This window comes from Oncorhynchus kisutch, linkage group LG5, assembly GCF_002021735.2.
Source record: "Oncorhynchus kisutch isolate 150728-3 linkage group LG5, Okis_V2, whole genome shotgun sequence".
In the NCBI taxonomy this organism is placed as follows: Eukaryota; Metazoa; Chordata; class Actinopteri; order Salmoniformes; family Salmonidae; genus Oncorhynchus; species Oncorhynchus kisutch.
In genome coordinates, this window is record NC_034178.2 from 71,565,265 (window position 1) to 71,582,404 (window position 17,140).

Genomic DNA, 17,140 nt, shown 5'->3' on the forward strand with positions numbered 1-17,140 from the left:
ACAGACCAGACCAGACCAACACCAGACCAGACCAACACCAGACCAGACCAGACCAACACCAGACCAGACCAACACCAGACCAGACCCAGACCAGACCAACACCAGACCAGACCAACACCAGACCAGACCAGACCAACACCAGACCAGACCAACACCAGACCAGATCAACAACAGACCAGACCAGACGAACAAGTGAAGAAGTGACGCAGACAGGTCAAATTGATAGATAGTGCCAGGTGTTTACCTATGGACCAGACCAGACCAACACCAGACCAGTCCAACACCAGACCAGACCAGACCAACACCAGACCAGACCAACACCAGACCAGACCAACACCAGACCAGACCAACAACAGACTAGACCAGACCAGACCAGACCAACACCAGACCAGACCCAGACCAACACCAGACCAGACCAGACCAACACCAGACCAGACCAGACCAACACCAGACCAGACCAACACCAGACCAGACCAACACCAGACTAGACCAACACCAGACCAACACCAGACCAGACCAACACCAGACCAGATCAACACCAGACCAGACCAGACCAACACCAGACCAGACCAACAACAGACCAGACCAACAACAGACCAGACAAGAAGCAACACCAGACCAGACCAACACCAGACCAGACCAACAACAGACCAGACCAACAACAGACCAGACCAACAACAGACCAGACCAACAACAGACCAGACCAACACCAGACCAGACCAGAACAACACCAGACCAGACCAACAACAGACCAGACCAACACCAGACCAGAACAACACCAGACCAACAACAGACCAGACCAACACACCGGACCAGACCAGACAACACAAGACCAGACCAACAACAGACCAGACCAACAACAGACCAGACCAACACCAGAACAGAACAACACCAGACCAGACCAACAACAGACCAGACCAACATCAGACCAGACCAACACCAGACCAGACCAACACCAGACCAGACCAACACCAGACCAGACCAGACCAACACCAGACCAGACCAACACCAGACCAGACCAGAACAACACCAGACCAGAACAACACCAGACCAACAACAGACCAGACCAACACAGGACCAGACCAGACCAACACAAGACCAGACCAACAACAGACCAGACCAACAACAGACCAGACCAACACCAGAACAGAACAACACCAGACCAGACCAACAACAGACCAGACCAACACCAGACCAGACCAACACCAGACCAGACCAACACCAGACCAGACCAACACCAGACCAGACCAACACCAGACCCAGGATCAACACCAGGACCAGACCAGACCAACACCAGACCAGACCAACACCAGACCAGACCAACAACAGACCCAGAACAACACCAGACCAGACCAACACCAGACCAGACCAGAACAACACCAGACCAGACCAACAACAGACCAGACCAACACCAGACCAGACCAGACCAACACCAGACCAGACCAGACCAACACCAGACCAACACCAGACCAGACCAGACCAACACCAGACCAGACCAGACCAGACCAAACACCAGACCAGACCAACAACAGACCAGAACAACACCAGACCAGACCAACACCAGACCAGACCAGAACAACACCAGACCAGACCAGACCAACACCAGACCAGACCAACACCAGACCAGACCAACAACAGACCAGAACAACACCAGACCAGACCAACAACAGACAGAAACAACACCAGACCAGACCAACACCAGACCAGAACAACACCAGACCAGACCAGAACAACACCAGACCAGACCAACAACAGACCAGACCAGACCAACACCAGACCCGACCAAACACCAGACCAGACCAGAACACCACCAGACCAGACCAACACCAGACCAGACCAGAACAACACCAGACCAGACCAACACCAGACCAGACCAGAACAAACACCAGACCAGACCAACACCAGACCCAGACCAGAACACCACCAGACCAGACCAGACCAACACCAGACCAGACCAACACCAGACCAGACCAACACCAGACCAGACCAACACCAGACCAGACCAGAACACCACCAGACCAGAACACCACCAGACCAGACCAACACCCAGACCAGACCAACACCAGACCAGACCAACACCAGACCAGACCAGAACACCACCAGACCAGAACACCACCAGACCAGACCCAACACCAGACCAGACCAACACCAGACCAGACCAACACCAGACCAGGACCAGAACACCACCAGACCAGAACAACACCAGACCAGACCAACACCAGACCAGACCAGACCAACATCAGACCAGACCAACACCAGACCAGACCAACACCAGACCAGACACCACCAGACCAGACCAACACCAGACCAGACCAACACCAGAACAGACCAACATCAGACCAGACCAACACCAGACCAGACCAACACCAGACCAGACCACCACCAGACCAGAACACCACCAGACCAGACCAACACCAGACCAGACCAACACCAGACCAGACCAACACCAGACCAGACCAGAACACCACCAGACCAGAACAACACCAGACCAGACCAACACCAGACCAGACCAGACCAACATCAGACCAGACCAACACCAGACCAGACCAACATCAGACCAGACCAACACCAGACCAGACCAACACCAGACCAGACCACCACCAGACCAGACCAACACCAGACCAGACCAACAACAGACCAGACCAGACCAACACCAGACCAGACCAACACCAGAACAGTACATACTCCAGACCAGACCAACACCAGACCAGACCAACACCAGACCAGACCAACACCAGACCAGACCAGAACACCACCAGACCAGAACACCACCAGACCAGACCAACACCAGACCAGACCAACACCAGACCAGACCAACACCAGACCGACCAGAACACCACCAGACCAGAACAACACCAGACCAGACAACACCAGACCAGACCAGACCAACATCAGACCAGACCAACACCAGACCAGACCAACACCAGACCAGACCACCACCAGACCAGACCAACACCAGACCAGACCAACACCAGAACAGACCAACATCAGACCAGACCAACACCAGACCAGACCAACACCAGACCAGACCACCACCAGACCAGAACACCACCAGACCAGACCAACACCAGACCAGACCAACACCAGACCAGACCAACACCAGACCAGACCAGAACACCACCAGACCAGAACAACACCCAGACCAGACCAACACCAGACCAGACCAGACCAACATCAGACCAGACCAACACCAGACCAGACCAACATCAGACCAGACCAACACCAGACCAGACCAACACCAGACCAGACCACCACCAGACCAGACCAACACCAGACCAGACCAACAACAGACCAGACCAGACCAACACCAGACCAGACCAACACCAGACCAGACCAACACCAGACCAGACCACCACCAGACCAGACCAACACCAGACCAGACCAACAACAGACCAGACCAGACCAACACCAGACCAGACCAACACCAGACCAGAACACCACCAGACCAGACCAACCCCAGAACAGTACATACTCCAGACCAGACCAACACCAGAACAGTACATACTCCAGACCAGACCAACACCAGAACAGTACATACTCCAGACCAGACCAACAACAGAACAGTACATACTCCAGACCAACACCAGAACAGTACATACTCCAGACCAGACCAACACCAGAACAGTACATACTCCAGCCCTACTGTAGGTAAAGACAGTGTATTTATATTTCTTAATTGCTGCTTTATTCAGAGGCCCTGTGTCCCAAGGGTCTCCTCTGGCCTTTAACAAACCCCCATCAGACTAATCATCACTGATCCGAGATTACATCCCAAATCACAACCTATTCCCTACATAGTGCACTACTTTAGACCAGAGTCCCATGGGCCCTGGTCAAAAGAAGTGTACTGCATAGGGAATAGGGTACCATTTGGGACTGAACCTGAATCTGAAGGCTTGTAAAGTAGGAATCCCAATTGGTGAGATCAAGGTAAAATATCATTACAGAGGCGATCATTTCTCTTTAGCTTCTTTAAACATGGTCTGAAGAGATCTGAAGAGGTATAGAAGCATCAGAGATCATCAAGTTATCAATCAATATTGAAGAGAACATTGTATCATTGCTTGGCAGAGCATTGAGTTTGATTCGCTGAGAGATGCTCTAAATACAAAAAAGAAAAAAACTATTGTGGGTGAGCGAGTGACTTGTAGGTGTAAGCCAAGGCATATTTAAACCATAGAGAGAGACATAAGGCAGCCATCATTTCTTAAAAGCTCCAAAACACATTTTGAAGAAAATGCTAATTTAAGCCCAGGAAAATGAAGATTGTGTAACTTTCATTCATTATTAATGGCTGGATCTGCATGAAACATCAAGAACCGAACTGCATTACATTTACATCTTTCCCTCTCTGCTTCCATTTCTGTTTCAACCTGCTGCCGCCGAGGCTGTGTACCAAATGGCATCCTATTCCCTATAAAGTGCACTACTTTTGACCAGAACACTAATGGGCCCTTTATAGGGAAAAGGGTGCCATTTGGGATATAGTAACTGGTTTTTCTGATGAAGCCTGTAATCATGCATCTAAACCACTGCATTCATGCATTTTTGAAGAGTTTCACTGTTTCCATCACAACCAACCACACAAAGCAGAGGAATGGAGATATAGCTACTTCACTGTTGAATGATCACAGAGAGAAAAGAGCGCGCGCTCTGTTTTTGTCTTTCACTCACTTTTTCCTTTCTCTAGCTCTCTTTCTCGCTCTCTTTCTCACTCAGTATTTCTCTCTTTTGCTCTCACAAACATTCTCTCTCTCTTTCTCTCTATCTCTGTAGATTGTTAGTAAGTTTGCATACAAAACGGATAAAGCAACAGTTGAGATAATAATGAGTTTTTCTATATGTAGAATGATCTCCAACAGTTAACTCTGTTGGACATCCAGTAGAACCCTACCTCAACATCAAGTAGAACCTTACCTCGACATGCAGTAGACATGCAGAAGAACCCTACCTCAACATCCAGTAGACATCCAGTAGAACCCTACCTCGACATCCAGTAGACATGCAGTAGAACCTTACCTCGACATCAAGTAGAGCCCTACCTCAACATCCAGTAGACATGCAGTAGACGTACAGCAGAACCCTACCTCGACATCCAGTAGAAGCCTACCTCGAACATCCAGTAGAACCCTACCTCGACATCCAGTAGACATCCAGTAGAACCCTACCTCGACATCCAGTAGACATCCAGTAGAACCCTACCTCAACATCAAGTAGAACCTTACCTCAACATGCAGTAGACATCCTGTAGAGCCCTACCTCGACATCCAGTAGAACCCTACCTCGACATCCAGTAGAACCCTACCTCGACATCCAGTAGAACCCTACCTCGAACATCCAGTAGACATCCAGTAGAACCCTACCTCGACATCCAGTAGACATCCGGTAGAACCCTACCTCGACATCCAGTAGACATCCTGTGGAGCCCTACCTCGACATCAAGTAGAACCTTACCTCGACATCCAGTAGAACCCTACCTCGACATCCTGTAGAGCCCTACCTCGACATCAAGTAGAACCTTACCTCGACATCCAGTAGAACCCTACCTCGACATCCAGTAGAACCCTACCTCGACATCCTGTAGAGACATTCAGCCCTGATAGAAAGTAGCTCAAAAGGACAAACTAAAGGAACTTCATTTGACTTCATGTCTTTACTCGTCTTTATATGGCAGTCACATAATCCCAAACACCCTCTGTACAAGTTTTTCATTCCCCCACACTGGATATGACATTTTCATGGGGAGCTGAGGGGCAATCTTTGGAGTCTGAGCTGGAGTCATCTGTGACTCAGCAGTCGTGTCCGGGGGAGACCGGGGAGAGAGGCTTTATCATAACAGAGACATGGTCGGTTCTAAATCGCTCCCTATTCCCTATTTTAGTGCACCATAGGGATCTGGTCAGAAGGGGGATATCTAGTCAGCTGTACAACTGAATGCCATCAACAGTAATGTGCCTTCAACATTTAACCCAAACCCCTCTGAATCAGAGAGATGCGGGTTAACAGTGGGTTAACTGCCTTGTTCAGGGGAACAGTGGGTTAACTGCCTTGCTCAGGGGAACAGTGGGTTAACTGCCTTGTTCAGGGGAACAGTGGGTTAACTGCCTTGCTCAGGGGAACAGTGGGTTAACTGCCTTGCTCAGGGGAACAGTGGGTTAACTGCCTTGCTCAGGGGAACAGTGGGTTAACTGCCTTGTTCAGGGGAACAGTGGGTTAACTGCCTTGTTCAGGGGAACAGTGGGTTAACTGCCTTGCTCAGGGGAACAGTGGGTTAACTGCCTTGTTCAGGGGAACAGTGGGTTAACTGCCTTGCTCAGGGGAACAGTGGGTTAACTGCCTTGTTCAGGGGAACAGTGGGTTAACTGCCTTGTTCAGGGGAACAGTGGGTTAACTGCCTTGTTCAGGGGAACAGTGGGTTAACTGCCTTGTTCAGGGGAACAGTGGGTTAACTGCCTTGCTCAGGGGGGAAAAAAACTACAGACTCGATCCAGCAACGTTTGGGTTACTGTCTCAACGATCTAACCACTAGGCTACATGCCATTTATGTCTCAGCCACAGAGTCGTCGTATACCCCCCCCCCCCCCCCCCGCCTCTGAGTTTCTGGACAAGATGATGAACTAAGCCGTATACATGGAATTCCACAAAGCATGTCGAATCGATTTGGGGACAGAAAGGCAAAGAATCCACTGCTGGGGCTATAATACATGTGTTGGTATGGGGAACATAAATGTAAAAATGGAATTAATCTTAACAATAATGTTGAAAATGAGGGCTAATACAGCCTCCGACTGAAAGGATTATAGTAGATGTCACGAGAAGGAGAAATCATTCATGAAAACTGGGGGCTAATTTCATCTGGGAAAATAATAATTAACTGTATGGTTTTTTGATTGTTATTCAAGACACTGAGACGACATTTTTGTTGAACATCTATAAACCATTTTTCTAATCGAAATCAAGAATTTCCAGATACCCCACAGTTAAAAGATCTGTGTACATTAATACCACTACTGACTCACAAACTCACCCCGATGTGACATGTGTAGCTGTGTTAACATTATAATACCAAGTGACTTAACATACAAATCCTGTGTGTATTTAGCTAATCAATACATACATGAACAAAGATGAGAACAACATGATCAACGTGTCATGTATAATCTACATAGATCTATTAGCATGCAACATTTCCACAGCGTACATGTTTTCCCATCCCACTAAGGCAGAAGGGTTGTCATGAGGAAACCAACCAGTCTGTAAGGTGAGGGTTGCCTCCCAAATCGGCACCCTGTTCCCTATGTAGTGCACTACATTTGACCAGGGCGCATAAGGCTTTTGGTCAAAAGTAGTGCACTAAATAGGGAATATGGTGTTTTGGGACACATCCTGTGAGAAAACAGAACTGAAGGATGTGTGTCAGCACTAGGCTAGGCGCTAGCTATACAGTCATTTATATACTGAAGCAAAGTCGTGTGTAGCCCCAACGGGGATTCAAAACCGTGCCCATCGACAGTCAAACCAAACACCTTAACCGCTACACCAATAGGCTCCAATCTCTTGATGAGGTCACTAGGTGTTGGGTTAATGTCGCTACATTATACAGTTATAATGAGTGCATCTCCCCTGAGGCATGATTTGTCTCCTATACATGAATGTGTAATGTATAGTTCAATCAAAGGTTACTGTCTCTCTTCAAAGAAGCGATTATTCAGACATGACTACTTATTGTCCTCCGCTGTTATTAACTGGGCCAAACAAGCCTGAGCCGATACGGCAAACGGGTTTTAATCTGCAGACTCACCAAAGGTTTCGTACCAAATGGTAACCTATTAACTTTATAGTGCAGAGCGATGAGGCCTGGTCAAAAGTAATGCACTACGTAGGGAATAGGGAACCACGTAAACCAGAGCCATGCCCATAGTGGCCTGAGAGTACGGCTCCAATAACAAACAGAGGTCGGTGTGATGAACCCATTTTAAGGCTGGAATGCTGGAATATGATACATCTGTCTTACTTGTGGAGAGTGGAGGTGAATCATTTACTGCTGCTGGGAAGCAGCACAGACCAGAGAAGAGACGTGGGTTGTATCCCAAAAAGCACGTTGGTACACTATGTCCTATCGGGCCTGGACAACAGCAGTGCTCCACAAAGGAGACAGGGAAACAGCAATGGTTCTGAATGAGAAATGGGAGCCGAGGCAGGTGGATGCTGTGGTTTACGAAACAGATTTAGAGGCAGGTGGGTTTTGTGGTTAATGAATTAGGATTAGAGGCAGGTGGATGCTGTGGTTTACGAAACAGATTTAGAGGCAGGTGGGTGTAACAGTTCTCTTGTGGTGAAGGAGAGTCGGACCAAAATGCGGCGTGTAGATTGCGATCCATGTTTAATAAACAAACGTAAAAACACGAATCAATACAAACACTACAAAACAAAGAACGTAAATGAACGTAACGAAAACCGAAACAGTCCTATCTGGTGCAAACACAGAGACAGGAACAATCACCCACAAACACACAGTGAAACCCAGGCTACCTAAATATGGTTCCCAATCAGAGACAATGACTAACACCTGCCTCTGATTGAGAACCATATCAGGCCAGACATAGAAATAGACAAACTAGACATGAAACATAGAATGCCCACCCAGCTCACGTCCTGACCAACACTAAAACAAGGAAAACACATACGAACGATGATTAGAACATGACAGTGGGTGATGTAGTTTACGAAACAGATTTAGAGGCAGGTGGGTGATGTGGTTAATGAAACTGGAGCTAAGGCAGGTGGGTGCTGTAGTTTACGAAACAGATTTAGAGGCAGGTGGGTATTGTGGTTAATGAATTAGGATTAGAGGCAGGTGGGTTATGTGGTTAATGAATTGGGATTAGAGGCAGGTGGGTGTTGTGGTTAATGAATTAGGATTAGAGGCAGGTGGGTGTTGTGGTTAATGAATTAGGATTAGAGGCAGGTGGATGCTGTGGTTTACGAAATAGATTTAGAGGCAGGTGGGTGATGTAGTTTACGAAACAGATTTAGAGGCAGGTGGGTGATGTAGTTTACGACACAGATTTAGAGGCAGGTGGGTGATGTAGTTTACGACACAGATTTAGAGGCAGGTGGGTGTTGTGGTTAACGAATTAGGATTAGAGGCAGGTGGGTGATGTGGTTAATGAATTAGGATTAGAGGCAGGTGGGTGTTTTGTTTAATGAATTAGGATTAGAGGCAGGTGGGTGTTGTGGTTAATGAACTAGGATTAGAGGCATGTGAGTGTTGTGGTTAATGAATTAGGATTAGGATTAGGGGCAGGTGGGTGTTGTGGTTAATGAATAAGGATTAGGGGCAGGTGGGTGATGTGGTTAATGAATTAGGATTAGGGGCAGGTGGGTGATGTGGTTAATGAATTAGGATTAGAGGCATGTGGGTGTTGTGGTTAATGAATTCAGATTAGGGGCAGGTGGGTGTTGTGGTTAATGAATTAGGATTAGAGGCAGGTGGGTGATGTGGTTAATGAAACTGGAGCCGAGGCAGGTGGGTGTTGTGGTTAATGAATTGGGATTAGAGGCATGTGGGTGTTTTGTTTAATGAATTAGGATTAGAGGCAGGTGGGTGATGTGGTTAATGAATTAGGATTAGAGGAAGGTGAGTGTTGTGGTTAATGAATTAGGATTAGGAGGCAGGTGGGTGTTGTGGTTAATGAATTAGGATTAGGGGCAGGTGGGTGTTGGGGTAAATTAATTAGGTTTAGAGGTAGGTGGGTGATTTTTATTTTTTATTTTTTTATTTCACCTTTATTTAACCAGGTAGGCTAGTTGAGAACAAGTTCTCATTTGCAACTGCGACCTGGCCAAGATAAAGCATAGCAGTGTGAACAGACAACACAGAGTTACACATGGAGTAAACAATTAACAAGTCAATAACACAGTAGAAAAAAAGGGGAAGTCTATATACAATGTGTGCAAAAGGCATGAGGAGGTAGGCGAATAATTACAATTTTGCAGATTAACACTGGAGTGATAAATGATCAGATGGTCATGTACAGGTAGAGATATTGGTGTGCAAAAGAGCAGAAAAGTAAATAAATAAAAACAGTATGGGGATGAGGTAGGTGAAAATGGGTGGGCTATTTACCAATAGACTATGTACAGCTGCAGCGATCGGTTAGCTGCTCAGATAGCTGATGTTTGAAGTTGGTGAGGGAGATAATAGTCTCCAACTTCAGCGATTTTTGCAATTCGTTCCAGTCACAGGCAGCAGAGTACTGGAACGAAAGGCGGCCAAATGAGGTGTTGGCTTTAGGGATGATCAGTGAGATACACCTGCTGGAGCGCGTGCTACGGATGGGTGTTGCCATCGTGACCAGTGAACTGAGATAAGGCGGAGCTTTACCTAGCATGGACTTGTAGATGACCTGGAGCCAGTGGGTCTGGCGACGAATATGTAGCGAGGGCCAGCCGACTAGAGCATACAAGTCGCAGTGGTGGGTGGTATAAGGTGCTTTAGTGACAAAACGGATGGCACTGTGATAGACTGCATCCAGTTTGCTGAGTAGAGTGTTGGAAGCCATTTTGTAGATGACATCGCCGAAGTCGAGGATCGGTAGGATAGTCAGTTTTACTAGGGTAAGCTTGGCGGCGTGAGTGAAGGAGGCTTTGTTGCGGAATAGAAAGCCGACTCTTGATTTGATTTTCGATTGGAGATGTTTGATATGAGTCTGGAAGGAGAGTTTGCGGTCTAGCCAGACACCTAGGTACTTATAGATGTCCACATATTCAAGGTCGGAACCATCCAGGGTGGTGATGCTAGTCGGGCATGCGGGTGCAGGCAGCGATCGGTTGAAAAGCATGCATTTGGTTTTACTAGCGTTTAAGAGCAGTTGGAGGCCACGGAAGGAGTGTTGTATGGCATTGAAGCTCATTTGGAGGTTAGATAGCACAGTGTCCAATGACGGGCCGAAAGTATATAGAATGGTGTCGTCTGCGTAGAGGTGGATCAGGGAATCGCCCGCAGCAAGAGCAACATCATTGATATATGCAGAGAAAAGAGTCGGCCCGAGAATTGAACCCTGTGGCACCCCCATAGAGACTGCCAGAGGACCGGACAGCATGCCCTCCGATTTGACACACTGAACTCTGTCTGCAAAGTAATTGGTGAACCAGGCAAGGCAGTCATCCGAAAAACCGAGGCTACTGAGTCTGCCGATAAGAATATGGTGATTGACAGAGTCGAAAGCCTTGGCAAGGTCGATGAAGACGGCTGCACAGTACTGTCTTTTATCGATGGCGGTTATGATATCGTTTAGTACCTTGAGTGTAGCTGAGGTGCACCCGTGACCGGCTCGGAAACCAGATTGCACAGCGGAGAAGGTACGATGGGATTCAAGATGGTCAGTGACCTGTTTGTTGACTTGGCTTTCGAAGACCTTAGATAGGCAGGGCAGGATGGATATAGGTCTGTAACAGTTTGGGTCCAGGGTGTCTCCCCCTTTGAAGAGGGGGATGACTGCGGCAGCTTTCCAATCCTTGGGGATCTCAGACGATATGAAAGAGAGGTTTAACAGGCTGGTAATAGGGGTTGCGACAATAGCGGCGGATAGTTTCAGAAATAGAGGGTCCAGATTGTCAAGCCCAGCTGATTTGTACGGGTCCAGGTTTTGCAGCTCTTTCAGAACATCTGCTATCTGGATTTGGGTAAAGGAGAACCTGGAGAGGCTTGGGCGAGGAGCTGCGGGGGGGGCGGAGCTGTTGGCCGAGGTTGGAGTAGCCAGGCGGAAGGCATGGCCAGCCGTTGAGAAATGCTTATTGAAGTTTTCGATAATCATGGATTTATCGGTGGTGACCGTGTTACCTAGCCTCAGTGCAGTGGGCAGCTGGGAGGAGGTGCTCTTGTTCTCCATGGACTTCACAGTGTGATGTGGTTAATGAATTAGGATTACGGTGACAATCATTACAGATGTGTACCATCTATCCACTAACAGAGAGACCACACAGTCTGTAAGGTTCACATGTCGATGTCCTCTTAGATAGCAGGAGTCTTTCAAATCTATGGGTTTGCTCTGGTTACGGTATACTCACATGAACACAAGCAGATAATGTATGTAACCGCAGATGAATGCACGAAAATGCTCGCACGCAAACGCACACATGCACACACACACACACACACACTCGTAGCCTTGTATAAGGCGTCCAAATCTAAATGTTATCCTTGAATCACACGGATTACCTCATGGGATTATGGTTAGGCGTGGGGTTCATATCAACCCAATTACACATGCGCACGCACGCACACACACACACACACACACACACACACACACACACTCACACACAGACACACACACACACACACACACACACACACACACACACACACACACACACACACACACCACACACACACACATAGACACACCACACACACACCACACACACACACACAGACAGACACACCACACACACACACACACTCACACACAGACACACCACACACACACACACACACACTCACACACAGACACACCACACATACAGACACACCACACACACACACACAGACACACCACACACACACACACACACTCACACACAGACACACCACACACACACACACACACACTCACACACAGACACACCACACACACACACCACACACACAGACACACCACACATACAGACACACCACACACACACACACACATACAGACACACCACAGACACTTACCATAAATTACAACACATAGAGTACTCACGTTGAGCTGTAGCGTTTCCATCCACTGTCCAATGTTCTTGTATCCCGGGGAGCTGTTGTTGTCCATCTGGTACTGGAACAGGTCGTAACGTCCCGGTGCATCTCCGTTCTTGTTGAATGTCACAGACGTCCCTGCACTTCCTGTATCGGGAATGACATCACAAACATAGTGTTGATCGTAATAGGCCGAAGTGTCAAGCTGAAGGAAAAATAGAGAGTTATTGGCAAGAGGAAAGGCTCAATGTGTGTCACAATGTGATGCACGTGTGTTTGTCTCTTGTCTTTCCACACCAAGTCCAACCCGTGGTGAAGGCTTTTCTGTCTGTCTGTCTGCCTGCCTGCCTGCCTGCCTGCCTGCCTGCCTGCCTGTCTGTCTGTCTGTCTGTCTGTCTGTCTGTCTGTCTGTCTGTCTGTCTGTCTGTCTGTCTGTCTGTCTGTCTGTCTGTCTGTCTGTCTGTCTGTCTGTCTGTCTGTCTGCCTGCCTGCCTGCCTGCCTGCCTGCCTGCCTGCCTGCCTGCCTGCCTGCCTGCCTGCCTGCCTGCCTGCCTGTCTGTCTGTCTGTATGTCTGCCTGCCTGTCTGTCTGTCTGTCTGGTCTCTGCCTCAGGACAGGGTTATGAACTGAGCTGGTACGCCCTGATAGTTTTCCAGGTGTGTGTGTGTGTGTGTGTGTGTGTGTGTGTGTGTGTGTGTGAGAGAGAGAGTCTTCCAGGTTTGTGCCGCTTCTGTTTCCTGTTGTAGCATTATTACTACGTAGCCTCTGGCAGCTAGGATCACAGGGCTGCAGTAAACACACCAACAGTCTGTCCTATACAGGGCTGAAGTAAACACACCAACAGTCTGTCCTATACAGGGCTGCAGGTAACACACCAACAGTCTGTCCTATACAGGGCTGCAGGTAACACACCAACAGTCTGTCCTATACAGGGCTGCAGGTAACACACCAACAGTCTGTCCTATACAGGGCTGCAGTAAACACACCAACAGTCTGGCCTATACAGGGCTGCAGTAAACACACCAACAGTCTGTCCTATACAGGGCTGAAGTAAACACAACAACAGTCTGGCCTATACAGGGCTGCAGGTAACACACCAACAGTCTGTCCTATACAGGGCTGCAGGTAACACACCAACAGTCTGTCCTATACAGGGCTGCAGGTAACACACCAACAGTCTGTCCTATACAGGGCTGAAGTAAACACACCAACAGTCTGTCCTATACAGGGCTGAAGTAACCACTACAGCTTTTTCTCCAACTCCAACCACCACATCTTCATATTACAGTAGTCTACATACCACCACATCTTCATATTACAGTAGTCTACATACCACCACATCTTCATATTACAGTAGTCTACACACCACCACATCTTCATATTACAGTAATCTACACACCACCACATCTTCATATTACAGTAGTCTACATACCACCACATCTTCATATTACAGTAGTCTACACACCACCACATCTTCATATTACAGTAGTCTACACACCACCACCACATCTTCATATTACAGTAGTCTACATACCACCACCACATCTTCATATTACAGTAGTCTACACACCACCACATCTTCATATTACAGTAGTCTACATACCACCACCACATCTTCATATTACAGTAGTCTACACACCACCACATCTTCATATTACAGTAGTCTACACACCACCACATCTTCATATTACAGTAGTCTACATACCACCACATCTTCATATTACAGTAGTCTACACACCACTACATCTTCAGATTACAGTAGTCTACAAAACACCACATCTTCATATTACAGTAATCTACACACCACCACATCTTCATATTACAGTAGTCTACATACCACCACCACATCTTGATGTTACAGTAGTCAACACACCACCACCACATCATCATATTACAGTAGTCTACATACCACCACATCTTCATATTACAGTAGTCTACATACCACCACCACATCTTCATATTACAGTAGTCTACACACCACCACATCTTCATATTACAGTAGTCTACACACACCACCACATCTTCATATTACAGTAGTCTACATACCACCACATCTTCATATTACAGTAGTCTACATACCACCACATCTTCATATTACAGTAGTCTACATACCACCACCACATCTTCATATTACAGTAGTCTACACACCACCACATCTTCATATTACAGGAGTCTACACACCACCACATCTTCATATTACAGTAGTCTACACACCACCACATCTTCATATTACAGTAGTCTACATACCACCACCACATCTTCATATTACAGTAGTCTACACACCACCACATCTTCATATTACAGTAGTCTACACACCACCACCACATCTTCATATTACAGTAGTCTACATACCACCACCACATCTTCATATTACAGTAGTCTACATACCACCACCACATCTTCATATTACAGTAGTCTACATACCACCACCACATCTTCATATTACAGTAGTCTACATACCACCACCACATCTTCATATTACAGTAGTCTACATACCACCACCACATCTTCATATTACAGTAGTCTACATACCACCACCACATCTTCATATTACAGTAGTCTACATACCACCACCACATCTTCATATTACAGTAGTCTACACACACCACCACATCATCATATTACAGTAGTCTACATACCACCACCACATCTTCATATTACAGTAGTCTACACACACCACCACATCATCATATTACAGTAGTCTACATACCACCACCACATCTTCATATTACAGTAGTCTACATACCACCACATCTTCATATTACAGTAGTCTACATACCACCACCACATCTTCATATTACAGTAGTCTACATACCACCACCACATCTTCATATTACAGTAGTCTACATACCACCACATCTTCATATTACAGTAGTCTACATACCACCACCCTTAGTTTTCTGTAATTGGACACATGTGTCCATGACTTCCACCAAGGTAATATGATATCTGAGTGAGAGTGTCAAACAAAATCAATGGAGGCTCCCTGTAGGTCAGGGCCTCTGGGCACGTTCCCTGTGTGCTTGGTCAGTAATTCGACCAAGATTACAACAAGTATAGATAGCTGCTTAGACTAACGTACAAATCTAAAATGTTTTTTTGCCGATATGGGCTAATTGAGTGACTGTCATTGACTGACATGAGAAGAGGAAAACTGCTGATACACAACCACATTTCGATTACTTTTTTGTGTGTGTATTATACTATTCTAAATGGAGACCCAGGCTGTACCTCTGTATCGCAAACACACACAAAACCACCCTCTTGAGAACATCTTAGCCAGCTGTGTGTCACGCCCTGACCATAGAGAGCCCTTGGATTCTCTATAGTGGTTTTGTTCAGGGTGTGACTAGGGGGGGGGGGGGGGTGTTCTATAATGTGCATTTCTATGTTGGTGGATTTGTATGGTTCCCAATTAGAGGCAGCTGGTAATCGTTGCCTCTAATTGGGGATCATATTTAGGAAGCCCTATCTCCCACCTGCTTGGTGGGATACAGTTTGTGTTAGTGTGTTTGGGCACTACGTCGTCACGGTCTTTGTAAGTTTTGTGGTTTTGTTTCTAGTTTCACTTCGGATTAAAAAAATATGTGGAACTCAATGCAAGCTGCTCCTTTGGTCCGCTCGTCTTGACGTTCGTGCCCCTGAAAAGTTAGCAATTCAGCTGTGCAGGTGGAGACAATTCAAGCTGAAGAATAAGGTTACCAATCCCAACCCTTTAGAGCTGAACACAGTTGACTGGTGCACATACGTAAGTGCAACTATAGTCTATTGCACAGAATATATATATACACTCATCTCAAGAAACATCTCGACAAATTGGAGGCACACATAACTGCCAAAATACTGGAAACGTACACATACCTGCCAAAATACTGGAAACGTACACATAACTGCCAAAATACTGGAAACGTACACATAACAGCCAAAATACTGGAAACGTACACATAACTGCCAAAATACTGGAAACGTACACATAACTGCCAAAATACTGGAAACCCCAACATAAAGTGTCTTAAAAGGGCATTGGGTCACCACAAGGGGGAGGGAGGTAACTAGTCAGTTGTACAACTAAATGCCTTCAACCCCTCTGAATCAGAGAGGTGTTGTGAGGGGGGAGGGCGCTGCCAAAGTCGACATCCACATCCTCAGCACCCGGGGAACAGTGGGTCAACTGCCTTGCTCTGAACGACAGATTTTTACCTTGTCAGCTCAGGGATCTGTTTGCTGGCCCAGCGTTCTAACCACTAGGCCCACGAGCCAGAATGACTTTAATGTGAATTGGCTTATTTTCTACTATTAGATGGATGCAACACCATTCTTCCACAAGAAATTCCATCATTTGGTGTTTTGTTGATGGTGGTGGAAAACACTGTCTCCGGCAATGCTTTATTCTAGCAC

The 17,140-nt window shown here is 46.9% G+C and overlaps 1 protein-coding gene across 2 annotated transcripts in view; it reads right to left on the reverse strand.

The window, feature by feature from the left end:
• The window catches only part of grm7 (glutamate metabotropic receptor 7), a 413,809-nt gene that overhangs the window by 93,308 nt on the left and 303,361 nt on the right, over positions 1 to 17,140 (reverse strand). For both annotated transcript variants that reach the window (XM_031825761.1, XM_031825762.1), the window contains exon 7: positions 12,750 to 12,889. In XM_031825761.1, the coding sequence (XP_031681621.1) occupies positions 12,750 to 12,889 (140 nt within the window). The remainder of the gene's footprint in view (positions 1 to 12,749; positions 12,890 to 17,140) is intronic.